Raw genomic sequence first — 27,797 nt, forward strand, 5'->3', positions numbered from 1 at the left:
CTGCGCGGAAACCCTGTGTGGAAACGGCTGCGTGGGCACAGGCAGTGCGCGGGGCAGCCCACAGGCCGCCCCCCAGCAGCCCGCGCGGTGCCCAGGGGGCCTCGAAGCACGGCGGCAGCAGCAGCAGCAGCAGCACCATGCCCAAGTCCAAACGGGACCGCAAGGGTGAGCGGAACCAGAACCGCTGGGACCCGAACCCCTCCCCCGGCCCCATCCTCGCACTAACGCCGCCTCTTTGCTCCCCGCAGTCTCCCTGACACGGACGCCCAGGAAGGGGTTGGAGGCCAAGCAGGCGCTGATCGCTGAGGTGAGTGCGGCCCCGCTCCCCCCCGCTGACCTCCCGGTGCCCCGGGCTCGGCTGACGCTGTCTTCCAGCTCCGGAGGTGTGTGGACACCTACAAGTACATCTTCGTCTTCTCCGTTGCCAACATGAGGAACAACAAGCTGAAGGACGTGAGGAACGCGTGGAAGCACAGCAGGTGAGGCAGGATGGTGGGGGACACAGAGGGACAGGCTGCAGCCTCCTCCTCCTCCTTTTCTCCTCCTCCTCCTCCTTCTTCTTCTTCCCAGGATCTTCTTCGGGAAGAACAAGGTGATGATGGTGGCATTGGGCCGTGAGCCAAGCAGCGAGTACAAGGAGAATCTGCACAAGGTGGGGACCTGGGGTCCTGACCAAAAGCTTCCTCTGGTGGATGAGGTTCCTCAGGTCACCTGTCTGCAGGTGTGACCCATCCCACACAGGTCGTGACATTGCCCCAGCCCCACACACACTTCACACTTCATCATAGAATCACCAAACCATTTGGGTTGGAAAAGATCTTTGACATCAAGTCCAACCCTTAACCCAGCACTGCCCAGGCCACCACTCCGTGTCCCTCAGCACCACAGCTCCAGGGCTCTGAAACTCCTGCAGGGATGGGAACTCTACTCCTGCCCTGAGCAGCCCCAGCCCCTTCATGTCTCTTTTCTGACCCTAGGATTTGGGGTGCAGCCTCCCCAGTGCCCAGCACAGGGCCCATCCCTGCCCTGCTCCTGCTGGCCACACCAGTGCTGACACAAGCCAGGATGCTGGTGGCCTTTTTGGCCACCTGGGCACACCCAGGCTCATGTTTGACCCCTGTCAGCCAACCCCCCAAAGTCCTTCCCCACAGGGCACTTTCCAGCTGCTCTGAGCTCTCTTTCAGGTCAGCAAACACCTGAGGGGTGAAGTTGGTCTCCTCTTCACCAACCGCACCAGGGAGGAGGTGGATGAGTAAGTACAAGAGTGTCACATCCACAGCTCTGAAATGCTCAGCAGCCTCTTTCCCCACTCAGCCATTTGCTGCTGCTCTGTGATGGTCTCGTGAGGCTTTCTGCAGCTCCAGCTCTCCTCCTCCCTCTCTCAGGTGGTTCTCCAAGTTCAAACAGGTGGATTTTGCCCGTGCAGGGAACAAAGCAACATACACGGTGAGCCTGGACACGGGGCCCTTGGAGCAGTTTCCCCACTCCATGGAGCCACAGCTGCGGCAGCTGGGATTGCCAACAGCACTAAAGAAAGGTGTGTGTGAGGCAGCAAGGGGGTGAGCTTTGATTCCATCTACACAGCTGAGAGGGGAGTGGATGGAGAAGCTCCAGTGGGCAGCTTTCTCCTTGTTCCCTGACATCTTGGCCTTACCCAAACCAATCTCAAGAGCTTTTCTTCCTGCAGGAGTGGTGACGCTGCTCTCAGACTATGAGGTTTGCAAAGAAGGGGATGTTCTCACCCCAGAACAAGCCCGTGTCCTGGTGAGTCAGGCAGTGTCTGCCCCAGCCTCTTTTTTCCCTCAGACAAAATAATTAACTGTTCAGCTTAATTCTGCTGGAGGGTGGGAGTTCTCAGGCTAATCTCAGTCAGTGGAGCACAGCAAACATCCTTACATGTCCCTGACGTGAGCACTGACCCTCTGCAGGAATTACTTTGTCTCCTGCTTTGCTGCTGATCCCCTTGAGAAGTGATTTTTGCTGGCAGTGTGTATGCCAGGCTGGTCACGTGGACAGTGGATCAGGAATGACAGATCTGTGTCCTTTCCCAGAAACTCTTTGGCTATGAGATGGTGGAGTTCAAAGTCATCATCAAATTTCTGTGGAATTCTGAGACGGGAGAATTCCAGAAGCTAATGGGAGACTCCATGGAACAGGAGGAGGATGATGAAGAGGAGGAAGAGGATGATGATGGTGACAGCAATGAGGACTAGCAGCAGTCCTTGAGCTTGGACACCAGACAGTTCTACTCTATTTTAGAGAGAAAACAAGAAGGGTGTTTTTCCTTCCTGTATGCACCCCGAGGACAAAATATGCTTTTATGTTCTTCATAAGAGATGACCTAATTATAATTTTTTTTTATAATATGAATCTATATATAAAACCTGTTACTCCTGCCTGTTATTATTTGAACCTCAGGATATGAGGAAGCACTGACAATGGTGTCATGCAGCTTAGACACAGCACACCTGACATTGGGGAAGATGCTGAGGGTTTGTTCTTCTGATAAAAGCTTTAGAAGGTCAAAGTCACTGAGCACTGGTAAGGAAGTGCCAGCCAGGTTACAACTAAGAGACAGGCTCTGCATTAAAAAAAGATTTTATTCTTGTACCTACTTATTTACCATATTAAAGTGGAAGGGGGGCCTTCATCCCCTTAGGTGTCCCTTTTCCCCAATCACACTTTTCAGTCAGGGTGTGCACTGTGCAGAGCTGAAGAAGGTCCATGAGGGGAAGAAGAACAAGGCATGGCCCAACACATCAGGGCTGACAGCAGGTCCTACAAAGCTTCATTAAAATCACAAACCCATTTGCACATTGATCAAAGGAATAGCACTGCTCCTGTGCTTTGGGAGGCTCCTGGTTCCATTATCCACCCCCACCACCTCCCCATTTTCCCTTCCCTACCCAATTCCCTAACGGAAGTAGTTGGGGCAGTCATGTGCACTCAGGTTCCAGGCTTTGTCAAATGCCTCCACCACAGCTGGGAGCAGGGGACCCTCTTCACTGTAGTTGAGGTTCTGCTCCAGCTGCTCCAGGTTGGACATCCCAATGATCACTGCGTCACCAAGAGAACCCTGGGAAGCAGTAAGAGGAGTTGCTGATCCCAAATGAAACCTACCAGGTCATCTCCCAGGCCACTGCAGGGCAAACATCAAATGTTTCTTTCCAGGCAAGAGCATCCAGTTAACTCCTGGATGTTTAGATAACTGACACCACAGAGTTCTTTTCACAGGCCAGAACATCTCTGAGTCATGTCAGCTCCTGAAAAGCTGCCAAATCCTGCTTTACAGGGGACTAGGGACTTCGGGGAGGTGGGGAATACAACCATTAATTTCCTAGTCCAATGAAATTCATCTAAAAGGGAAGTTTTTTAGGTGGAAAGCCAGTAATTGGCACTTAAAACCTTCCATTTCTGCCAATCCTATCAGGATTGGTGGGGAACCACAGAGCTGACTCACTGCCACAGACAGATGTTCCCTGGAGGACACCACAAGCCCACAGGGTATTAAGGGACAAAACCAGAACTGGGCTGGCATCTCCCTGTCCACATGTGGCAGCAGGTGACAGCCACACCAATCTCACCTGCAGTTTGGAGTGATGGTACAGCCACCGCAAGGCTGCTGAGGCCAGGCTGGGGGCGTTGGAGCCGTATGCTTCCTTCAGAGCTCTCTCTATGAGGGCAATTCCATCAAAGTTGTGCTTTTTCCAGTACCTGCAAGAAAAGAAACCACTCTTAACTGCCCTTGGGAAGTGAACTGTACATCTAGATTCCAGTCGAGTGTGAAAGGCTTTTAGGAAGCTCATACAAATCGTTCCAGCCTCTGAGGACTTCTGCAATCCCCCACTGCAAGCTGGGAGGAAACTGAGTCTAAAATTCACTCTGCAGAGCTGTCACGAGCCACAGCCCCAACCACATGTGCAAACATAATCACAGCACAAGCTTTGGTCAGTTCTGCTTCCTCTCAGCTGATTATTAGTGTGGGGTTTTTTATCTAGCCACTCCACTGGCTAGATCCATCAGCTGGCTCATGGATCATCCATCCATGATGGATGGATGGCTCATCCATCAGCTCAAAACATACCTGTCCCTGTAGGCTTGAGCCCAGTCATTCCCAAAAAACCTCCCGGTGGGCTGACGGGTGTCTTTGTCCTCATATTTGTACTTCCCAGTCAGCAGTCCTCCTGCAAAGGGTCAGAAGCATGTTTAGGGACAGGATGGCTCTTCTACAGACCCCACTTTGCATGGTTTTGTCACCAAGTCTTGCCCTTTCCCCCCAGTACCTGCCAGTGGGTTGTAGGCATAAAAGCGCAGCCCAAAGTGCCTCAGGCAAGGGAAGAGCTCAGCTTCCACCTGCCGAGTTGTAGCGTTGTACATTCCCTGCAGGAAGACAGGGAGATAAAAGGCAGATAAAGGGAAACAAAACTTTAAAAACTTTTGGAACAGCCTTTTCCCCACCCTTCCCTGGCAATACAAAAGCAGCTTCAGGCTACACAAAGTTATTATCTGCTTCCCAACAGACTTGCTAAAGGATTGCAAATAATGTAAAAACTTCCCCATCAAGGGAGCCACTGCTTGAAGCAATAAATGCCCACTCAGCTGCATCTGAGGAGCCATCTCACCCAGCTTCCTAGTCACATGCATCCTGAAGTGACTTTCCAGAGAACTGCAGCAGTCTCCTCTAGTGTTTACATCTGGGGGCTGGGCTGAGATCTGGGGCTCCCAGCTCCTTCCCCACAGAGACTGACAAGGACACAGAGAGCCACCTGTGTGCTGCTCTGATCTGAAGTCTCAGGTTCTTTCTGCTTGATTCACCACAGCCTCCAACAAAGCTGTGCTGGACCACAGCAATCCCCCATCCCTCACCTGGTACACAGTGGGCATCACCCAGTTGTTGTATTTGCAGATGGTGCAGATTTCAGCGACCTCCCATGCCGCGTAGTTTGAGAGACCAAGTTCTTTAAACTTCCCCTGCAGAGGAATAAAAGATGAATCAGTTCCAGATGGTAGAAGTGCATTTCTTTCTAGATGGTGCAAGATGCACACAGGGAAAAGGACAGCTGCTGAATTTTATTCCAGAGTTCTTTCCTCAACCTTGTTCACCTCTTCTAGATGATTGTGAAATAGAAGACCTGACCAAAAATATTTCCTGTCTGTTCATTTTGAATTCACACCTTCTAATATAAACAGCACAATTTGATTAATGCAGTCCAGGAATTCTTCACCCATTATCAGCACCAAACTCTACCCAGTCAGGGCTAAAAGCAAAGTTCAGGTGTCCTAATGTTTCTGAGAGCTTTCGAGAACAAAGTGCAGCACGTGAACAAGCAACAGAGTGTCAGCTATTTTGCCCTTGTTCCCTCCTCCTACTGTTGTGCACAGGTCACAACAAGCAGCTCTGGTTTAAAAAAGGTGATGAGAGGGAATCAAGAGATGGTCCAGGCTTGGACTTCCCACTTTACTTCTTTGTGCAGCTCATTGCAGGCACACAGTGTCTCCTCCACCGGGGTCCCGTGGTCAGGAGCATGAAGGTAAAAGAGCTCCACACTTGTCCTCTTCAGCCTCTCCAGGGAGGTGTCCAACTGTGACCGTACACTCTCAGGCTTCAGTGTCTTCCCATCCCAGGGGTTGGCTTTGGTGGCAACTTCCACTGGCAGAGAGAAAGGATGAGCAGGGATGTTTACACCTTCAGGAAGGGAATGAGGATAAGGGACACAACACAAGCATTGTTTGAGGTGTCTCAGGGGAAGCCCCTCTCCTCAGGAACCATGTCAGCCTGGCAGGGGAGACCCTTGTCTTTAGGCAGTGGGCCCAGCCAGAGTCCATTCTCCTCAGGGACACTGTCAGCCTGGCAGGGAAAGCTCCATCTCTGCAGGAAACTGGCCTGGGAGAAGTCTCTTCTCCACATCGCCAGGGTCAACCTGGCAAAGGAGACTCTGCTCCCCAGGGAACAAGCCCAGGGAACCTCTTCTCCTCAGAGGAGGAATCAAACCTGTCAGGGGAGACCCCGCTCCTCAAGGTCTGGGCCTGGTCGAAGGCCTTTCCTCTCTCAGGGACAGCGTCAGCCTGGCAGGAGACACCCTTCTCAGGGAAGGGGCCTTGGGGAGGGGTCCCTTCACCTGAGGGCAGACACCGCTCCTCTGACCTCCCCCCCCCCTTTACCCCGTCCCTACCGGGCTCCGTGCCGCCAGCCAACAGTCCGCCCAAGATACGCTCGGACTCTCCCCCCGCATACATGTACGCGGTGTCCAGGAGCCGATACCCCCGCCTCAGGAAAGCGCGGAGCAGCGCAGCGCTAGCCTCAGGTCCCGCTCTCCGCCCCATCTCCATGGCGCCCATCACCACCCCGGGACGCGCTCCTCCCGCCGCCATCGCGCAACCCCCGACCGCGCATGCGCCTGCCCCCATCCCTCGCCTTCTCCCCCCGCGCATGCGCAGTGAGGGCATCGTCTCGTCCTCCCCTCAGTCGCTGGCAGCGGCTTCGGGGAAACGCGGGGCTGGGCAGAAAACGGCGATTTCCCTGAAAATCGGGTCAGAGAAAAGGCAGGGAGGGACTTAAAGAGCAGCGGGTTTCGGGGGGGGGGGGGGAAAACAGGAAAAAAAAAAAAAAAATCGTCAGTAATTTCCCCGTCAAGCAGCGGATTTGGGAAGAAGCTTGGAACTGCGGGTTTGTGAGGGGAAAATCCCCCAAAACAGCGAGTTTCTGAAAAAGCGGGAGGTTTCTGAGGGAAACCCGGCAAGTTTCTGTGAAGAGTCAGTGGATTTGCGAAAAACAAGAACAACCGACAAACCAACTTCACGTTTTTGGAAAAGAATTCCCAAGAAAAGGAAAACTGCGGGCGAGGGGAGGTGAGTCCTGCTCGGTGAGGAGGCACCGGTTGGGTTTGGTTTCTCCTTTGAGGCCAAATCCTGACAGTCCTCTGGCCGGGATCATCCCACCAGACACAGAATTGAGGCCAGGACGTGAACCTTACCCAGAAATTAGTTTCTTGTGAACCATCAGCCTGCGGGAGATGGAGCCGTGAGCATATTCCTAAGGCAGATACATTTTTCCTTGGTGTTACTTAAATATTTTTCTCATATTATTGCGTTTTTCCCAGTGTTACTTAATTTTTTCCCCTCATATTGCATTTTCCACAGCATTATCCTGAGAGGTTGGCTGCTGGAGGCTAACACACACTCTTCCCTTGGTGACCATGGGTGATCTCCCAACTGGGAACCTTTCTGACTGTCCCAACGGGTCCCGCTGGGTGCTGGATGTGTTCAGTGAATGTGCTCAGGACAGCAGGGACATTGCCAGCATTGTCCTGGGTCTGGTTTCCATTCTCTGCTTTGCAGCTGCGTCTTTTCCGTAAGTCTCGCTCCCAAAAAAACCCCAGCTGAGCCCCTTCCCTTGGACAAAACCCCTCTCTGAAAGTCAGATTTTGGGGTGCAAATTGCATTAATTGTTAAATCTACCCAGCAAAAGCAATCTGAGATTGGGAGATTTGGGTTTAACAGGAGGCAAGGAAACAGGCAGCACAGCCCCAAAGCCTTGTTTGTTATTATATTGTTATTATTGTGCTTGGCAGCTCTAATAACCCACGTAAGCCAAGTGCTATGCTGTCACTGCAGGTCATACGTGTGGAAGAAACTTTTCCAGCCTTGGAAGTGCTGGGACAGCAGTGGCGGAGGGGCACCTGGGGTGGGTCATGCTCTGTCTCAGTGGACCATGGAATCATTTCGTAACCAGAGGCAATTTCACCAACTGGTGCCTCTCCTAGCTGCTTTCTGTCCCTGTCCAGGGGTGGATCACAAGGGCTTGAGCCCAGCAGGTTGCTGTGAGCACCCAGTGGGTTTCAGGACCTCTCTCCAGAGCCTGTTTGCAGGGGGACATGGATAGACTCTCCTTTCCTTTGCTAGAGGAAAGCTTTGGTTCTCCTCCCCCCCCATCCCTGAGTGCTTTGGGTGGGTGGTGATTGGGAAATGATCCAGGTGGGACCAACAGGAAAACCTGGGGATGATTCCCAGGTAGTGCTGAACTGGTCAGGGGTGATGGTTCCTATCTCTTCCTGATTGTCTCTGCAGGCAGTTTTACCAAGCCTGCAAAACAGGCATCATGGACCAGGCTCTCTCCATATATTTCCTGCTGGGATGGCTGGGTGGAGACCTCCTAAACCTCATTGGTTCTTTCCTGGCTGATCAGTTGCCACTGCAGGTACTGACTGACTTGTGGGGGCTGGGTCAGCTCTCAAACACCCTGAGGTCCAGGGAGGAGAGGATGGGATGGGTTAGGCACAGCTTAAGTTGGGAACCAGAGACCCAAACTTTCTGGAATGACCCCTTCTCCCCATGGGATAGAATCATAGAATGGTTTGGATTGGAGGGGACCTTAGAGCTCACCCAGTTCCAACCTCCCACTAGCCCAGGTTGTTCAAGGGCCCATCCAACCTGGCCTTGAACATTTCCAAGGAGGGGGCAGCCACAGCTTCCTTGGGCAACCTGGGCCAGGGCCTCACCACCCTTTCAGGAAAGCTTTTTTTCTTGCTGTCCAACTAAATCTTCCCTGGGATGCCCTCTTCTCCCTCCCAGGGATGCTATGGCCCAGGATGCTGGCTCCTCCCAGCTATGGGCTGGAAGCCTTTTTGCAGGTAGGACCAACCCAGCTTTCTCCCCACAGGTTTACACAGCTGTGTACTATGTGCTTGCAGACCTGCTGATGCTGTCTCTCTACTACTACTACAAAGCAAAGAACCAGGGCAGAGGATGTGAGTTGGGGTACAACATCCTTTGGGCTGGCTTTTTCCTGAGCTGTGGATCCAGGAGGGGAAGCAGTCCCTGGGGAAGATGCATCAGGGCAGAGATGCTTGGTGCAGCTTTTAGATGTCTCTAATTGCTGTTCTGTTTGGAGTTTTTTTCTGGGATAACTTGAGCACCCATGAAAATCACAGCTAGTAAATAGCTACCAGCTGGGGCTTCTACAGATCTCCCCACACAGTGCCTGAGTTGAAAATAAACCCCCTGTGAGTTATGCATAAGTAGAGAAAGAAATTACTTGCCCCAGTTAGGTGGTAACTTCACCTTTTTTCACCTTTCCTTTTACAAGCAAAATGGGAACTAAAAGGCTGTTTGAGTCACCACCTTTTTCCTTCTCTCTTTTTTTTTTTTTGGTTTTTTTTTTGGGGGGGGGTGGGACATTAATAACTACTTTCTAGTGAGATTACAGAGCTGGAAACCACAGCCAAGTCTCTTGGCTCTCAGTTCAGCACTTGAGGTTTTCTGCCTGTTTCTGGCTCTGTGCTCATCTTGCAGTTAGTGACAGCCTTGACATGATGGAAAAGTTCCTTCTTGTTCAAATGGAGGAAAAATGGAACCTAAAACAGTTTTTAAAAGGCTTGAACAGACAGAGAAAATGCACTTTTTAGCACTGCAGCTGTCTGCAATGTACAAACGGGCAGCCCTTTGAATGTGAATAACTCTTTAACTTATTAAAGCCATTTGAACTTATTAAGCCAAGGGATATTTGGCCCTTCAGCTGGGCATATCTGTTAATGCTGGAGAGCTTCTTCACAGACTAATCCTGAAGTCTTGCTGCCAAAGCAGGGCTTGGTCTGGCAGGGATTTGAACATATGATGTTGGGAGTCAAGACAGTGAAAAGCTTTCAGACAGAGGGGATGATTTTGAGTAGTCCTAAAACCCAAAGAAACTCGAGTGCTCTCCAGTGCTGAGATAGGAGCAGTTTGATAACTCACAAATTGCCTTTATCACTGTGAGATAAAACACACACAGCAGCTCTTGCCCTGCTTATTGGTGCTGGCGGTGCCGCCGCAGAGATAATGGAGAGTTTCAAGGTTTCTTTACCCAGAGGGGGGTCCCGGCCCGCACCAAGGGCTGTCGGAGGAGCCCTCACTCACTCAGCCTCTGCCTGATTCCCTGCAGTCACTGCCCTCATAAACGCAGCTTTCACCTTCCTTTCCCTGGGGGCGGTGTCGACCCTCTCCTTCCTGGGCAGGGACGCAGCGGCGGCGCCGGACCCGGTGACGTTTAAAGGGAGGGCTCTGCTCTCTGCAAGTGTGGATGAGCTTGGGTCGAAGGTGAGCTGGTTCTGAAATCCGGGTGGAGATGGGGAGAGAGGGAAGAGAAATTCTTCAGTGGGGTGGGCGTGTCCTGCAGGAGCAGTGCGATCCTGCTTGATCCAGCAGGGCAAGGGATGGGTGGGAAAACCAAGGTCTGGGTTGGGCTGTGCTGCTGGGTGTGTGGTGAGCACATCTCTGAAAACATGGGGGGCTGCTGTTGGGTCTCCCCTTGCCTTGCAGCCTTTCAGCAGGAAGGAGATCATCGGGTTCACCATTGGCTCCATCTCCTCCATGCTGTACCTGTGCTCCCGAGTCCCCCAGATCTACACTAACGTGAGGACAGCAGCCCATACCTGGGGAACCCTTGGGCTCCTGAGATTTCAAACTGAAGAGGGGTGGTGGGGTCATCTGCCTCCTCTTGGCTCAGAAGTCCCTGTCTCTGATCGTTTCATAAGGGACTGATTCCTGCAATTCCTCCTCTGCAAATCTGATTCATTTTTCTCCCCTCCCTTTAACATACCAAGGTTTTGAGGGTGGGTCCTTTATTTGGCTTTATTTACAAGCAAAAAGGGAACTAAAAGGCTCTTGGCATTGAGTCACCACCTTTATCCTTTTTTTTTGGTTTTTTTGGGGGGTGGGTGGGGCATTAATAACTACTTTCTAGTGAGATTACAGAGAACTGCACACAAGCTCCTCTCTCTGGCCCCTCTTCCAGTACAAGAGGAAATCCACCACTGGGGTCTCCTATTCCCTCTTTGCCCTGGTGATGCTGGGAAACTCTCTCTATGGCCTCAGTGTCCTGCTGAAGAACCCTGAGCCAGGGCAAGGTGAAGGTGACTATGTCCTGCACCACCTCCCCTGGCTGGTGGGCAGCCTGGGGGTCCTTTCCCTCGACATGGTTGTATCCTTTCCCCACCAACATTTCCCTCCAGGATCCCATCCCTGAGATCCCATCTTGGGGTTAGGCAGGGGCTGGTGGGTTGATGCTACTCACAGGCTGCTTTTGAGCTGTGCTTACTCACCCCATGCTGGGGAGTAATTTGTAGCATTCCAGCAGCTTCAGACCCTTATTTCTGTTCAGCTCACTGGCTGGTTTCCACCTCTCCTGACACAAAAATCCTTTTTTTGGGTGGTGAGGCCCAGTGTGTCGCCTCAATCCACCCCTTGCTTGTGTGAAGAGCCTTAACCTCTGCTCAGATCTCCTTCCAGTTCCTTGCTTATCGGGGAGGAAGACCCAGCAGCCACGAGGAGAGGGATGCTCTCCTTGGTGATCAGGATGACGGCCTGGAGAGCTAACAGAGGGAGCTGCCCTGCTCTGAGAACAAGAGGATGCAGACAAGCATCTCACCTTTACATTGGACACACTGGCCCCTCCACCTTGCTGGCTCTTGCTGGCTCTTGGGAGAAGAAGACCTGAGCCAGCAAGTGACATGTTTTGCTGATGAGACACTAAACCCAGCCAGGTGGCAGGGGACTCTGCTGAGACCTCGTGCCTCTTTGATGCCAGTGATGTTATTGGGATAAACAGGGAATTTCTTTGATACCTCACAAGGCTGCTCTCACTCCCCACAGCTGAGCTCGGTGACTTCTGCTTTACCTCCTGTCTCTCACGGGTGAACTGGAGCTTCCCTGGTACATGGGGAGAGCCTGAGGGGCTGTGGGGAAGGGAGAGAGGACCAACCTGCCACGAACCCAAGCAACACTCACCTCTGTGGGCTTCACATCTCCATCCCTGAGCTCCTTCTGGAAGATGCAGCAGTGACTGGAACCAGTTCAGAAGGAAGGAGCAGCGTAACCAAAGTCATGCAGTCCACAAATGCCAATTTCAATCAGCACAGCTCATAGGTCTATAAAACAACTCCTTGCCTCATGTGCCTCCTTTAGTTTTATTTTGCCAGTTCCTCTGGCAGCTTCTGCCTCTTTTTTGCAGTCCTCATTTTCCCACCTTCTTATTTTCTGCATCATCCACATTTTCATTGCATGGGCTTCCCAGGGAAGCTGCTCCATCCCTTTCTGGTCAGTGGAGCAGGCTGATACCCAGGCAGAAGATGCAGCCTCTCACTCTGTTTTTTATATCCTGTCTCGATGATTAATTTATCCCCAGGTTGATGACTTTGTCCCTGCACCCCAGCACAGTGACTCCTTGACTGCCGAAGGAGAAGCAGCAGTGGTGGTTTGGGAAAAGCCATATCCTGGGCAGCTGAGAGATGCTTTTGGGCAGGCCCAGTCTCACTGGGCAAGGAAAAGGAAAATCAAGCAGAGCTGTAGCCTTTCAAGAAAAAAACAACACAATCTGCCCTTTAAAAACAAGAACTTTCTTCTTCCTGCAGTCACTCTTGGCTCTTTTAGTTCCCCTTTTCTCCCACTCCAGCTGCTTTCCTGATACTCAGCCATTCCCTGCTGCCCACCCACCCACCACCATTTCCACCCCCCTTCTGCCTTTCACTCAGTTATCATCAATTTTTGATTCCTTAGCTAGTCCTGTGACATTTTTCCTTCCCCAGGAAGTCATCCTCCTCCTGGCTTCATCCTGGCACTGAGGAAGAGAAGCCTCAGCTCCATGATTCCACAGCTCAGCCTAGATGGTGTATGGAATGGGATCCAGACTACCCAGTCCCCAGCAAACTGCAGCAGCACATGAATTAAAACACAAGCTGTGCCAGTATTTGCAACTGTCCCATTTGGTTTTGGGAAGAAAAAAAGAAAATTTTTCAGGCTCTTTGAGCTCCCTGAACAAAACTTTTGGGTTTTTCACTCCATTAATTCACAACCCCTCCCCTCCAGGCTCCCAAGGCAATGGTGCTGCTCACCTCCTCCCTGTCCTGAAGCCAGCAGGATTTCCTCTGCTGCCTTTCCCTAGGAATTGGAGAAAAACAATTTAAATCCAGTAATAATTCCATCTGTGAGCAGGTTCCTAGGCAAGGCGTAGGAAGTCCAGCTCCATTAAATCTCAGTACCTGTTCATTCCAGGTAAAGCCCCCAGGACATAACAGAGTATGTTTTAACCTCAGCTTCAGTTTGCAAGCTCAGCCCTGGAGAGCTGGGAAACCCCCCCCCGGTTTAGCAGGAGGTGCAGGAAGACAGGATGGGGCTTGGCACACACCTCTTGGAAACAAAGCTTTGTGGCAGCCACAGGCCTTAGCTTGTCCCAGAGAACATGAGACTGTGGTAAGCTGGGGCTGGAGAAGCCTTGAGGTTGTTACTCCAACCATGGGGTTACACCACTCAGAGGAGAGGAAGAGGGGTAAAATAACACTGCAGGAGCTGCATGGATCCCATGTGACTTCTCTGTGGAAAGGGTGGATCCCTGCACACATTAATTATGGCATCTCTGCCTATGCATTAAATTTATCTGGAATAAGACCCCTTGCATTTGTGGCTTGTGTGCAGAGCTGGCTTTGGAGAAGGAAAACAACCCCCCTGGAAACTTCAGCACACACCTGGAAACAGGCGAGAGGGACCACAAGCCTCCCCCCTCCCAGGCTAACACACTTCTCTCCCAGGTTCAGGAGTTCACACAAACTTCAAGAAAGGTTCTTCCTCAGAGAGAACCAAGAGACTAGGAAAGCTCAACACATCCCCCAGGGGAATCCCAGCTCTGAGGCACACACGTGCTGCCCTTCCCCAGTCTGTGTCCCAGATGAGCTGCCTCACAGACCAAACATCCCCAGGAGAACTCTGGCATGGGATGATAACCACCTGCAGCTGCCTGGATGTGAAACAGGTCACATTAGAATAGCAAAATTAGAGTGTGTTAATATTAATGCCAGCAGTCTCAATTTGCATAGGTTCACACAAAAGCTGATCCCAAGGGCTATGTGGAGGCAGAGCCCAGCAGGTTTTGCTTTCCCTTTTCACCAGGGTTCAGTTTGCTGTAACCAAATGAAGGCAGCAGATCTGAAGCTGGGTGCTGCACAAGGTCCCTCTGACCAACACGACCTTTTAAAGAACCTGGATGGGGTTCATAAAACCCACAGGGAGCAAGTAGAGGAGCTTTTGGGTGAGATGGTTGGAACAATCACCTCAAACTGACAAGTGGACCAAAACTCTTCTCCTCTGCCCACCCAACTGCTTCAACACACAAACTTCCCCCTTAGACTCTTTTTAACACACCCAGGAAAGCTGGACTAATCCTTCTCCTCCAGATCTGTTTGCTATGTGCCTGAAGCACCAATCCCAGCAGCACCAATCCCAGCAGCAGGATGCCAACATCCTCGTGCCAGCATCTTGGAAGCAGAGCAGGTTAGTGAGTAACACAGCTGCATGACGTCCATGTGTGAAGAGCAGCTGCACCTCACCCCTCCTGCCAACAAGCAAGTTGCAACTGATTTGGATGTGAGAAAAAAAAAGAAAAAAAACTTTCTTTAGAGAAAATCCACCAGCTCTTTGGATTCCAGACATGTTCAGGGATTGCTTTTCTTACCTATTCATCTACCCACTTACAGCCAGAGCAACTGCTATGAAGGAAAGAGTTTATAGCACAAACCCGAGGAAAGAAAGAGAAATAAGGAGGACACCAACTGCATGTTTCTTCCTGGGATTATTTTTAAATTTTTATTTTTTTTCCTTTTTTTTTTTTCTTTTTTTTTTTTTTTTTTTTTTTTAGTATGGAGGCTCAAGTATCAGATGTAGATTCAATTTAAGCTTTACAAAAAACAAAAACAAAACAAAAAAAACCCCTTTTTGCATTCCATAAAAATTGACAGAAAAGCACCCTGGAACCAGGCTATAGAAGAGCAGAACTTTCAGCAGGTCTCCTAATCAATGTCTCCTTGCAAATCTGGTTTAGTCAGTATAGTACAACACTGAGGAACACCCTCTCTTCCCTCCCTCCCACCAGCCATCCCCTGTGCCCAGCCCCCATACATACGTGGAATAGATTTATTTTTTTTCCAGTTCTTCCTCTTTCACACACCACAGTATTTAATAAAATTTTTGTTTTACATTTTTACACCAATGTAACAAAAGGCAGGAGGTGGGGGGAGAGGGGAAGGAAAAGACAAAACAATGATCTGTGGTTTATGCATATAAATGGAGGAGGGTGGAAGAGGGGATGGGGAAGGAAGAAAAAAAGAAATACGTGGACTTCTACAGAAACGTAGCCTAAGGTCTCAATAGTAAAATGTGGTGCAAAGTAGGCCTCAGAGACTGAAAAAGTTTGTACAGCTTTATTCATGGGGAGGAGATGGCGTTGCATGGGCAGTACTGAATGCAAATCATGATGTGACGTAACAGAAAAGGGCAAGGGGGGGGATGAGTTTTCTAAGAAAGGAATCTAACGAGTGCATGGCATGTCTTGTTAGCATGAAGAGTATTTTAACTTTGCTGCTTTCTCTTCAAAGCCTCCACCAGGTCATTTTTAAGAGCTTCTTGTTTTGATTTGTCTGCAAAAGTCTGCACAGACCTGTGGGGAAGAAGGAAATGCAAAGTCAGAGCTTGGGGGAAGGTGTTTGTAACGGGGCTGCTGTAGGGGTCAGGAGGAAGGAGAAGCACCTCAACCCCAGCTTAGAGGAACCAAAACTCAGTTTGCCTGGTTTACCACGGAAAGCAGAAGGCAAAGTGAACACTTCAGTGAGTACATCAAAGCAAAATTCACTCTAGCAAGGATGGCACTAGAAGACACGCTTCCCCAGCAGTTCCACTCAGCCTTCAGCTGAGATTCCCAGGTTTATGTTACAGATTGGAAAAACCCCAATGTCCCACCAGCAAAGGATGTTAGAACAACCATGATGGGAAGGAAAGAAAATCCAGCCTCTACCCAGGAACATGAAAAGGGCCAGGATGGGGGAGCTTCTGAACCATTTTTTGCAGACTGTTCACCCAGGGTCAAGCAGCCACCTCAAAACTTTCCTCCCGTGTATTCACCAGTGGGAAGAGCAGCCACAGTTTCTGTTCTCCAATTTGTTTTTCCAGTTTGTACCTTACTCAGAGAAATCAGTGAATCAAGGCAGCCCAAGAAGAACACAGATCCTGTCAGCAAGATTACTGCAGGGCTTCCCTTTTTCTAAGTTTGGTTACAGAAGAAAAGCTGCAGCTCGTCTCACTGCCCTTTGAGACAGCTGTGGGGGAACAAACCTCCATTTCCAATGGTACAAGAAGAGATACCTAATTTTTTAAAAAGCCCTTTAAAATATGACCATTGGTAGAACAATACTATAAAGTTTGCAGGAAGTGCTAAGTCAGAGAAGTGATTTGGATGAGGTTTGATAGGATTCTTCCCCACAAACTGTATTTCACATCCTTTTCAGTCCTCAAAGCTACCTTATTTTGCCTGGATGCTGTGTCCTGTAAACAAGACAGCTTCTGATGTCAGTTCTCTTCCTAATATTTTAGTAACAGAATTTCAATTTTTGTCTCTGGAGGCTTCTGCTGCTTTATTAAACACATATACCTTTTATATTTGCATTTATCACAGGCTAAAGAAGTGGTTCTCAGCCATTATCAACAAACAGTGCATTTCCCCCTTCACCAATTTAAGTAGGTGTAACTCATTATGAATGGAGTGGAAGGTTAAACTGGCTCAGGGTTGATGCCTGCCATGTGTCCCAGACATTCAGAGCTCCAGAGCAAATGAGAGCAAAAGAACAAATCCCTACAGAGGCTGTGGAGGCTTGAAATGTTTCAGGAGAGCTTGAGCAGGGCTGCCTTTCAAGCTCCAAGGAAATTCAAGATCCACCAGGCAAACAGGGGATGTGTATGTGGGGTGAGCTCATGTTTACTCAGAAGTCATGGGAGGTTTTGGGTTTTTTTCAGAACTGCAAGACTTCCAGAATTTCAATCCTTTCTGTAGGGAGGGCACTAAGATTACAGGGAGTTCCTTCACTGAAGCTTTGTACCACAGCTGTGAAAAACTGATGGTGCAGACAGGAGAGTGTCCCCGGGGCTTCTGGATCAAATCAGTCCAAGCTAAAACCTCTCTGAGTATGTGAGCACATGCTTCTTTCTTGCTCCCAAGCTAGAGCACAAAAGGGTGAAAGTCCTGCACTGTTTCAGAGCATGGAATTTCAAAGGAGGGGGAGAAAGGGTAGAGCAACATTCAAAATAAAAATCAGAGCATTTAGTTGGCTGGATTAAGAAATAACCCTTGGGTGAAACACGGCTTGAATATTGTTGATCAGTCTGCAAGAGTTAGGGGTTAGTTCTGGTCCCAGTTATCATGCAGAGGTCTCGGCTGGGTGAGTCCTGGTTTAGTGCTCACTGTCACACCTCACAGGCAGGGGTACCTGGATTGGTTTAGTTATCAGGCTGGATGTAGATCTGGCGCTGGGTCAACACTTGAGAAAGTTCCCTCTGCAACTGCTTATACTTTTGGTTGTCGGGGATAGCATCAATAGATCTACAGAGAGCAGTTTGGAAACGAGGGAAGTAAACAGGGAAAAGAACAGTCAGAAGAACTCAGTAACACAGAGCTGGCAGTCTGGAAACCACCATGAGGAGCACGCTCAGGAGGAAAAAGTGTAAATACAAAGGTTAAAAGAAACAGAAGGAGGCTGGAGGGAAAGCTGAAGCCAGATGCTCAGTGTGTTACCACTGAGCAGATCTGTTACAGTGCTGAGCAGATCATCTCACCGAAGTGCAAAGTACCATGACTCAAACTGAGCACAGGGGAGACAGAGGAAATAGATTCAATTACAAAAGCTTCAGGCAATGTTCACAAGGAAAAAAAAGACTGCATTACACATTTCCTTTTCATGTTAGTAAACGCTTCCTGGCTAAAGCCCTGCACACCACAAATGAAAATAGAGGCCTGTTATGAAAGCTGCCGTTTGGGGAAAAAACCTACAACAGCTGTTTCCTCAGACACTGCTGACTCCCTCTGCCCATACTGCTAAGAAGGCAGCACAAATATTTAATTAGCACCATTATTCCATCTTCTGCTGCATTTCAGTATGCCAGAGAACAGCAGTTTACCTGTTTGCACCCTTTGTTTATTCTACATTATCACACAGTCACAGGAGGTCTAGCGGAAGTTTAGAATTAAATGATCTGGCATCACAGTTCCGGGCTTTGCAAGCAAGAGAACTGTCAGCTTGGGATTTTCATGTAAAATTTCTGACCAGAAATGAGCAAAGGTTGAAAAATACAGTACAGTTTCCCTACAGAAAGGCACAGGGGGTTTATTCAGTACAACTGTTCTAGTACACTATATTTTGACCAGCAGTGTTGACAGACACAATTTTAAACAAAGTCTAAATACCCCAAACCATTCATGTCATGACTTAATTCTGGGACCACCTGATTGCTTTTAAGAAAAGTAGAAGAAGAAGTCAGAATTTAAGTACGACTTGCAGGACTGTGAAAAATAAAACTCCTAATTCAAAGTAACTCTGAAATACAAGCTTTGCTAATTGGGTGATTTTCTTCCTGGTGAGAGAAGATTTAAACACTGCTTCCAAATCCTATCATTAAAAGGTGGAAGTGTTCCCTGAGCTCCACACAACAAATAACATTGCCAAAGCACAGTGAGGTGAACAATTAGGGACATGAAAAGATTTTGTGTAGGAAAGGGGAGGTCCAGCACACAAAAGCCAGGAACAGTACCACAAGCACTGCAGGGGGTCCAAAAGTCAGCTGGAAAGTCCCTTACCTCAGCCCATTAACGATGTCCTTTGTTTTGCCAAAATAAATCTCATTCAGTGTACTTCTGATTTTGTTTTCCATGTCCTAGAAAAAAGAAAGAAGCCAGATCTTTAGTCATGCTGGCAGCTTCCAGGAATGGGGCATTCTTCCCTGCTTCGTATCTGCTCAGCTTGACGTCCCACACTCCACACAGCATATTCCTAATTTTTAAATTCTCACAGCTGGCAGTGTGACCCAATCTTTCTGCTCTTATCAAAGATCAGGCTTAGCACTATTCCTGTTCTCTCCTCCCAGTTCATTCCTCAGGGTCATAACATGGCTTTCTGAACCACAAGAGGGCAGTTTCTGTCCAGCTGTCAAGTTTTCTGCATTCAACTGCAGAATTCACTCCACAAACCTCGCTTTGTCATTTCCTGGCACTGATGGGACTGCAAGTGGCAAGTCAGTCATTTAGCATGACCCACAGGCCCATAGTTTTGAGCTTATGAGGATCTTTGAATTTTTGAGCTGGCAACTCATCCATTAAAACTGTCTGGCAAACAGCTTTGAGAAAAATCTCTTAAATAAGGACCATTTTTTTTCTTCAGGATGCTTTCACTTGAGACAAAAACTTACAAAAGGGGCCAAAAAACGAAGTACCTGCCCTCCTGCCATTTGCCAGCTCCTTTAAAGAAAGCATTATAGTCTATTTTGGTTGAGAACTTCCTCCTCTCTTGCCCAAGTGGCTAGGAAGATCAAGGAAACCAAGAACACTTTTGTACAGGGCAGAGCAATGAAACAGCAAATTAATGTTGCACCAAAGCCCTTCTGAGCAGTTAACACAACCACATCCTTTGCTCATTGTGCTGAGTGACAGCTACCAGAAAAAACAAGCACTACAAACAATTCCAGTGCATTTCATAAGACCTTGAGCCACACTGAACTTCCAGTTACAGGGACAGTTTCTATATAACACAACCTGGCTTGAAGTAATTCCACCCGAAAGTGCCTGTAGAAGCAAGCAGAGGGTAAGAAATTAAGTAGTTTTCTCAGGGAAGGAACACATCTTACAGGCAGGTTACTGCTGCCAGCAGCAGAAAGTGCAGAGAGTTTGTGCACCTGCAAATGGTTTGGAGTGGTACTGGGAGGAGTATTGAGCCATCAAACACTGAGCAACATTCACATGATTAGACTTGCTACACTGTGAGTAACCAACTTGTTCATGAAGACAAATGCAACAAAATTCTTATGCATGGGACCAAATACGGGCAAGAGAACCTCCAGCAGGCTCAGGCTGTGGGGGCTTCACAGCACTCACCTCTACCAAGCGTCCAATATTGGCTATGTGTGGAGAGGAGTCACTCACAGTCTCATCTTTCTCCATCTAGAAAGGAAGGACACAGATCCCTTGGTAACATGGAAATTGGCTGGCAGACATGACAGCCTCCCTATGCAAAAGAAGGGATGGAAGAAATGGATCTCAAAATCCCGGAGTAACTTCTTTTTTTCCAACTTACCAACAGACTGGTAATGTCCTGAGAAGCTCCCAGAGCTACACAAAGGCTCATATGTTGCTAACAGAAACAAAGTGTAATAAAGTCATGAATCAAAATAAACCCCTGCTGTAGACAGGTACTACAAAACTGTCACTCCCTACCTACCAAGGGGCAGCAAGGAGATCTATGGCAGCCAACAGGTAACACGCTCAGAAGCCAAGAAGCACAGGATGTGGATATGAAAGCAAGGTCCTTGCTGATGAGATGCACACGAGGATGGTGCTGTCAGCTTCACAGCTGTGAACTACCCCAGCAAAATTAGCTTTCAGTCTTTGCCTCAAAAACTGCTCCCGACCATATGTGGGCACATTCTCCATTCTCAGGATCTCCTGGCAAAAGATCCCTTACGCATTATTTAGCTTTCAGTAAAGGGGGAATGAGCACAGAATAGGGGAAAAAAAAAAAAAAAAAATCACAGGTACCTGCAATACTGGTGATTAAGCTCCTGCAATACCAGGGAAAGAGAAATTTGATAGTTTGTAGTTGGTTTTGCTTTTTAGACCAAAAGTCAGAACCAACAGTTGCCTAACTATTAAAGAGAAGAAAGTACAAAGTGGTAAGGAAGTGGTAAGGAAGAAGGGACTGCCTTTTGCAGTGGAACTTCAAAGTTGGAGCAACTTAAGTGTATACTGATATATACTCATAGTGAGGTATCTAAACAGGAGACACCTGAACCAGGTGAGATTTTTCATCACAAAACCAAAAAAATCAGGAACTATTACTGCAGAATTCAACACTTGTTTTATTTTATCTGATTTTGCCCCATATAATGTCCACCCAGAGGCCATGGTTGGCCAACCATGATCTGTGCCAGGAAAAAGACTACTTCCCCAGTTCTTGAGATGAATATTCTGGATAGATGCAGACAAGGTATTGAACTGTCAACATCAGTCCCAGGAAGTTCAACTGATCCAACATGTGCTGAGAGGGCAAAACAGAACAGGGAGAAAATTGTAGTGGGAAGAAGAATCTTCAAAGGGTTTTACTAATCCCACTGAATTCTCTTATCCATCTCCTTATATCCCTCCCTCAGGGTAAAGTTTAAAATTCTGGGCCAGTTACAAGTTTCCTTGGATAAGCCAAGTCTCTAACAGGCTTGGGGAAGCATGTAATTTAGTTGGAACCCTGAAGGCAAAAGATAACCTAGAAGTGGGGGAGAAAGTAAACAAGGACATTTTAATTTTCCCCTTAGATTGCAGTCAGATTGTTTACACGTAAGGGAGAACAGATCCAGCTGCAAAGGGGGAACAGAAATCCCAACTATGGCAAAACACAAATACATGTTATGGTGAGTTTGGAAACTATCAGGAAATTGGCCAAATCTGGGGTAGCCAGGGAGCTGGCAGTGGGTACTTGCCATTCACAGGCTCCCCACTGTGTATCCCCCACACCTGGACAGGCAGAGCTCAAGGAGAGAATCTGAAAATACAATATTTTCTTTTTATATATATATATTTTTTTTTTTTTTTTTTTCCTCCAAAATGTATATTATTACATCTCCATAAAAAGTGCTGCCAGAAGGAAAACATTTTGATATGCTCTAGAAGCCCAGATGTTCAGGGAGGCTGTTTTAACGGAGTCCAGAGTCAGTAAGCAGCTACATTATACAGAGTCAGGATCTTTAAAGGTTCCTTCGGGTGGCTCAGTGGCTCTTACAGGATAGAACCAAGAAAAAAATCATAGAATGGTTTGGGTTGGAAGGTTGATGTCAAATGTGCAGTTAACTCCCCACTCTCACTCCCCATCTGCCCTTCAGCTCAGCCAAAAAGCAAAGGCTCCAAGAAGGAGCAGAGTTCAATCCACATGGCTCAGTCACTCCTCTCCTGGTGGAGTGATCTGCTTGGCAGCCCTGCCTCATCTCCCCAGCCATCTGCTGCACCTCTGACTCAGAGGGAAACTCTCCGAGGTAAATGAAGCTCTTGATGGCTGGCTTCTCACTTTAGATGTTTCCTGCCTGGAATACAGCAGCTCTTTGGGCTTTCTCTCCATGTTAGTTGGAGGAAGAGTTAATAGGAAGAGAGAAATTTTAGTTGGGTAAGAACTTTCATCATGAAAGTGTCTAAAAATAAGAAGGAAACTCACCCACCATTGTGCTCTGAAAAACTGATGACAGCATCCACAGCTGCTCTGGCCACAGAGCAACATGAAAATCTCTTTAATGAAACGCAAAGAGACCACTGCAAGCCAAATGCTCCAAGCCACTGGCAGTGAAGTCTCCAGGTGGAAAATGTGTGATTATTTGGGTATCAGTGAGGCACAATTTGGCCTCTCTCTCCAACACTTATTTCAAACTGTAACTAGGTAAGTGAGGGTCAGGAGCTCTAGGGAGCTTGCAGCTTTATAGAAATCACCTGAGAACTTACCTCATCCCTTCACATATGCTCATCCTAACCAGTGCAACCCCAGATATCCCATAACCCTTATCAAAATGTACATTCAAACCCAAGAACAAATCTGGGGATGCTCCATCAGTTCTCCGTGCCACTTTTCCACAAGTGCCCAACTCTTATAGGATCTTTCAGGATGGAAAAGACCCTTAGAGTCCAACTATCATCCCATCTAGAAAGTTCTCCCCTAAACCATATGCCCAACACCACATCTAAATGACTCAAAAGATATCCAGGGCTGGTGACTCCCCCTTTTTCTAAACTATTATGCAACTGAACCACTGTAAAATCCATATGTTTGTGCCAAGCATAAATCATTTCCCAAACAAACATTGTCCAGGATGTCTGTTGTCCTCCACACCCCAAAACACTGCTTGGTTAGCACTTAAAGAGACAGTGCCTCCAGGAAACTGGAAAATTACTGAGGGGGAGCTTAAGGATTATGACAACTACAACCTGGAAGATCCCTCTGGTGGGGAAACACCCTCCAACACCCTGGTACAGCATCTGGAAATCAGTAGGATAAGACTTTACACCAGAGCTCAACTTGATGAAAATATATGGCTCTCCTCATGGCAGAGCACAAGCCCCAGAGGATTTCCCTGCCATGATAAATGGCAGAATGTCTCTGATGGTGTTTTATTGAGCAGTAATATAACACAGGGCACATCTTCCTGGACAAAGGGAGAGCTCAGTTTGCAACATCCCAGCCTTCATCCAGCTCTGCAAAACGTTCCACCTTTGCCAGAGACTATTTCAAGTACTAAAATCACATACATCTGTGCTGCTTTAATCTGAAATTCCAGGCTTTGCTTCCCCTACAACTTTATATCCTCTCCTGCCCAGACCTCCCTATGTAAATAAACTATAGGTTTGGAGCCAAATTCTCTCAAACTCACTTTCCCTTGCAATGTTCACCCTGGCTTAGGAAACACACATAGGTTCCTTGTGCAATCTCAGAAAGGCACCTGTTAGCCTTGCTTCTAAAGGAGGAATCTGTCCAACAAAGTGCAGTTTTGAGTCCTGGCCAGAAACAGGGAAGGCTCCATCTCCTTTGCATAAAATGAAACCAGATCATCCAGCTGCTCTTACCTTAAATAAAAGTGCAGCCTAAGAAAACCAGGCAAAAGCCTAACAAAACCCAGCCAAAGCACCTGAAAGTTGAGGCACCCAACACAAGTAATGCCAGTGTACACAAAAGAGGATGGGCCCCTCATGATTGTCAGAGAAATCATCTGCCAAGCACCTGGCCTGAATCAGGAGGAGGGTGTGGGAGCTACCTGCACCCCCTGGAGAAACATGCCAGGGAATTGAAAAGCTGATGGCATTTGTCATTTCCCTGCAAGTACTGCTCCTTTTGTAGTCAACTGGAAGGTAACATGTCCTGTCCTTCACTCTCAGATGTTCAGCACTTCCACCTGTGGCCCTTCCTCAGGGCAGATGGAGTAGAACATGCAGATCATTACTTCCCCATCCAAACTCCAGCCTGGGTCCCTGTCTTGACTGAAGCCTCAGATGTGAGCTGGGAATCACCTCCTCCAGCCTGGCCTCTTGAGCTGCATCCAGGCTCCTCTCCAGAGCAGGCTGTCTGGAAGAGCACTTTTGTTTAGGGGATAGTAAAAATACAAGTGCTCGATCTGACACTGCATGCCTCTTGAGGAAGGACCATTGCAAGGGAAAAAATGATAAGAAAATAAATAAAATCAGCTTTCTCCTTCCAAGTCCACCAAGAAGTTCTTCTTTAATGTCCTTTGGAGTCCAAATAGAGGTGGCTACATACATGGTGTCAGTATTTAAACATAACAAGAACATATATTGCAGAAGATTAGAACAGCATCTTCACTGGGCAGAAATACAACCATGACTTCTGCCATGCAAAAGGACTGCTATGGATTTATGAATCCTAGATGCATAGAGTTGGCTAAGAATTACTCTCATCCTCTCAAAATAGAAGTTTCTACATGTACATTTATGAACTGATTATGCATATTATGAAAAAAACAGATATCACTGTACATTTTCAGGTTGTATACTCATGTGTGTAAATACACATTGCTCTTGGATCAGGACAGAACAGGAAATCCTACGTTTTAAAGAAAGCCAAGATCAAAAATGCATTCAGAGCACATCACGTGCCATTTTATTTCAATTAACTCTATACTCCAACTCTTCAAGGGAAACTTCCACAACTGAAGTGATTAAGAAAAAGCCTGAATGAGGTTTGAGTTTGAAAACCACCAGGTAAAGTAAATTAAAGCAACATGAAGGAGGTTTTCAGCTGTCCTTAAACAGGCTGAGTCTCTCCATGTCTCTTTTTCCTTATTCTGTCCACTTACAAATGTAAAATGCTTGTACAGCTACTTCCCCCTTATAAAAAGAGACAACATCATGTGGCCCCAAGCCAGGTGTAAGAATACTGAAACACAGGGTGTCTTGGAGAGACAATTGTTAGAAACTCAGTGCAACATTTAGGAATAGCCTGAACAGGACCCTTGTAGTAACAAGAGTTTGAGGATATTCAAGAAACGCAGACAAGTTTTGGCAAATAGTCTTGATAAAGGCAACAACAAAAAACCCCTCTGTGTTTGTGTGTGATTTTCCCAATGGGAAATGAGAGCAAAGAACTTTTTCTAGGCTATTCCTTCCAGAGCTCCATCAGGCTGCCAGAAGAACAAACAGGATTGCTTGATTCCTTGCAGAATAATCTGCAGACACTAGGAGGGGGAATGACTGAGCAAGTGTTTCCACATGAAGTTGCAAATGCTCCCAAAGCATTTCTGTGCCCACTTCTTCCTCCCAGCCAGAGGTGGTGAATTAGGAGGCATTCCATGAGCTTTTCCTTTGCGCCCGTTCCTGGCCAAGTTAATCATTCAGTCATCACTCAGAAAATGCCTGATTTGCAGCTATAAGGCAAAACTGCTTTCAAAGTAATGGCTCTCAACAGACTTCCCTTTCAAAGCATTTTGAAAGGTTCTCCCTGCCATCAGTTTATAAGCCAGGATATGACCAAGCTTGTGAACACTTCGGAAGCTTCCACTGAAACACAAGGACATCTGCAATTCACATCTTAGGATCAAAGGTGGTCAAGTAGCTTAAATACTGAGCTGACCAAAACCATGTAGAATTTATCACTGACAAAAAAAATCCTTTCAAAATTATGGTTAGGACATCAGATTACTGCTAGTGTCAAGGTAAAACCATAACATACCATGTGAGAGAATACACTCAGTGCCTAAGTTTGCTGTTGCCTAACATAAAAAGCCTACCCAAAAGTAAAAATAAAACCTCAGGTGATGTGGCAAAGTGGATTTGCAGCCAAGCAAAAGCCTTGCACTCAGGAGTTTAGTCCAGCAAGAGATTAATGAATAGCTCAGGACAGACAGCTCCTCCTCATACTGCATACCTCAAGGCAGCATCAAGATCTGCATTTTCTGCTGCAGATTCTGACAAAGCCTTTCCCATTAAGCCCTACTATGGCATCTCCAAACAGAAAAATCTCCAGCCCAAAGCTAAATTCTGAACCTCAAGTTTCCATTGTTTGTGCAGAAGCAGTGCATCATTACCCCAGTGGCTTTTTTATGGTTACTTACATTGGAAGCAGGCCCCTGCTTTAATGCATCACATCTGAATCAAATGATCTGCTGTTAAAATGATGACAGAAGCATGAATATCCCCACCAGAGCTTAGAGAGTGAAAGTCAAACTAAACAAGGCCCAGCAGTTCAGGCCAAGGTGTACTGAGGACATCCATTCTCAACAGGCTCTTGTTTTCCTTGGCAAAGCTCTCACACACCAGAAGGCCACAGCCAGAGTCAAGCCCTTGGCCTCCACCTCACAGCTCTGATTTAAAGTATTAGGAAGGTCTGTGATTAAATATTTGTCCGGGTCACCATAACTCAGGTGTAATTACTGCTAACAGTTTAACAGTATGCAATGCTCAAAACTGTCTCCAGATGCCTTTCCCCACCTCCACACCCCCAACTGCTTTTCCATCAGCTTCTTCTGAAAATAACAACGTGGAAAGAAAAACCACCTCAGTCTAGGGCAAGCTTCTTGCAATGCTAACACAGTTTCAGTTCCACTCTGCAATCACAGATCCTTCTTTCCCTCTCCTGGCTCAAACCTGTACAGAAATATGAAGTGTGTAACAGAGTCTGCATTGTCCTTTGTATTGACAGCACCAGTCTGCCCTGGGAAGTCTCATAAATGAGTTTTAGCTCCTGCCAATCTCTCTAGTCACTCCTGACCATACAATATGCCTCCTGTCCTCCAGAGTTTATTACTCTCCTCGAGTCACTGATTTCCACAGTCCAGATCTTAAGCAACCACAATTCATCAACATGAAGCAGGGTGTCTGCAACCTCTGGCAGGTGGCTGGGGCAGAAGCACCTTCAGCCAGGGAAATGAAGTCCAGCAGATCCTCCCTGTCAGAGACTGAAACAGCAGCATCAGGCTGGCACCTTCTTTGTGAACAGAGGCTCTGGAGAGGAAGTCAAAGTAATTAACAGTGGCACAAAAACCCCAACTGCTTAAAAGAGATCTTTTTAAAGGGAGATTTTTTAGCATCAGTCTCCTGACACTGCAGGAGGAAATACTAGAGAAGGATACTAAAAGACAACTGACATCTTTAAGAACAGAAGAACCTCACAGGCAGTGCAAAATATGGTTTTGTTCACTGTGTTCTCACTGACTTTTAAGAGAGACATAACAAAACAGGCCACCTTGTATTTTTATAGTTCTATTGGAATCTTCCAGTAAGAAAGCAGAAAAGTCTTACAGATAAAAATATCTGTCTGGGTAACACACATGGAAGTCAAAAAATTCAGCAATACCAAAAGAAAAACTAAGACTTAGAATCAATCCTAAACTCCTACTGAATGTTTTAGATTTTTAATTGAAATCTATATTGCCATGAAACAGAGTTCAAGAGGCTTCCTGGTAATTACACACTTAGGCTGCATACCCAGCAGGAGAAAAGATGTTTATACAACACCTCACAAAATCAACTTTTTGTTCCTGACTAGGGTTACTGGGTATATAAACATGCCATGGCTCTGCAGGGTGTGCTCGGGCCAGTATACAGACATACCTGTCTGGTAAGGCTCCCTCCAAGGTTCATGGTACCAGAACCAGTTTTATTAGTCTGCAGCCACAGCATCACTGTGGAGGTCAGCTTGTAATGAGCAGTACGACCACTGGATTTCTCCTAGAAGTAGGAAGATAGCAAAAAGAATAGAGAT

The 27,797-nt window shown here is 47.5% G+C and overlaps 4 protein-coding genes across 7 annotated transcripts in view; 2 read left to right on the forward strand and 2 right to left on the reverse strand.

The window, feature by feature from the left end:
• The first annotated feature begins 61 nt into the window (after positions 1-61).
• Positions 62-2,396, forward strand: MRTO4 (MRT4 homolog, ribosome maturation factor). The gene is made up of 8 exons (XM_071767402.1): positions 62-165; positions 249-307; positions 376-479; positions 571-652; positions 1,185-1,252; positions 1,386-1,537; positions 1,688-1,764; positions 2,052-2,396. The coding sequence occupies exons 1-8, from the start codon at positions 138-140 to the stop codon at positions 2,211-2,213; spliced, it is 732 nt and encodes a 243-aa protein (XP_071623503.1). The 5' UTR covers positions 62-137; the 3' UTR covers positions 2,214-2,396.
• Positions 2,397-2,582: 186 nt separating this feature from the next.
• AKR7A2 (aldo-keto reductase family 7 member A2) lies at positions 2,583-6,430 on the reverse strand. Its single transcript, XM_071767395.1, has 7 exons — positions 6,174-6,430; positions 5,463-5,650; positions 4,867-4,971; positions 4,284-4,380; positions 4,085-4,184; positions 3,585-3,714; positions 2,583-3,076 (listed from the first exon to the last, which is right to left on the reverse strand). The coding sequence occupies exons 1-7, from the start codon at positions 6,406-6,408 to the stop codon at positions 2,915-2,917; spliced, it is 1,017 nt and encodes a 338-aa protein (XP_071623496.1). The 5' UTR covers positions 6,409-6,430; the 3' UTR covers positions 2,583-2,914.
• SLC66A1 (solute carrier family 66 member 1) lies at positions 6,419-11,928 on the forward strand. 2 transcript variants are annotated; one of them, XM_071767396.1, is made up of 8 exons: positions 6,419-6,849; positions 7,141-7,351; positions 8,068-8,197; positions 8,660-8,747; positions 9,920-10,074; positions 10,297-10,389; positions 10,772-10,957; positions 11,254-11,928. In XM_071767396.1, the coding sequence occupies exons 2-8, from the start codon at positions 7,197-7,199 to the stop codon at positions 11,350-11,352; spliced, it is 906 nt and encodes a 301-aa protein (XP_071623497.1). In that variant the 5' UTR covers positions 6,419-6,849; positions 7,141-7,196; the 3' UTR covers positions 11,353-11,928. The 2 variants fall into 2 exon arrangements, with proteins under 2 accessions (XP_071623497.1, XP_071623498.1); XM_071767397.1 differs by lacking the exon at positions 10,297-10,389 and having other exon boundaries at positions 6,489-6,849; positions 11,254-11,597.
• Positions 11,929-15,209: 3,281 nt separating this feature from the next.
• CAPZB (capping actin protein of muscle Z-line subunit beta) overlaps positions 15,210-27,797 on the reverse strand; it is a 68,697-nt gene continuing 56,109 nt past the window's right edge. For 2 of the 3 annotated variants that reach the window (XM_071767401.1, XM_071767399.1), the window contains 5 exons: positions 27,647-27,763; positions 19,934-19,999; positions 18,644-18,720; positions 17,280-17,392; positions 15,210-15,460 (listed from right to left, as the gene is read on the reverse strand). In XM_071767401.1, the coding sequence (XP_071623502.1) occupies positions 17,290-17,392; positions 18,644-18,720; positions 19,934-19,999; positions 27,647-27,763 (363 nt within the window). In that variant the 3' untranslated portion in view covers positions 15,210-15,460; positions 17,280-17,289. The remainder of the gene's footprint in view (positions 15,461-17,279; positions 17,393-18,643; positions 18,721-19,933; positions 20,000-27,646; positions 27,764-27,797) is intronic. The other variant, XM_071767398.1, reaches the window with a different exon arrangement.

The sequence above is a fragment of the Heliangelus exortis genome, chromosome 23, assembly GCF_036169615.1.
Source record: "Heliangelus exortis chromosome 23, bHelExo1.hap1, whole genome shotgun sequence".
Classification (NCBI taxonomy): Eukaryota; Metazoa; Chordata; class Aves; order Apodiformes; family Trochilidae; genus Heliangelus; species Heliangelus exortis.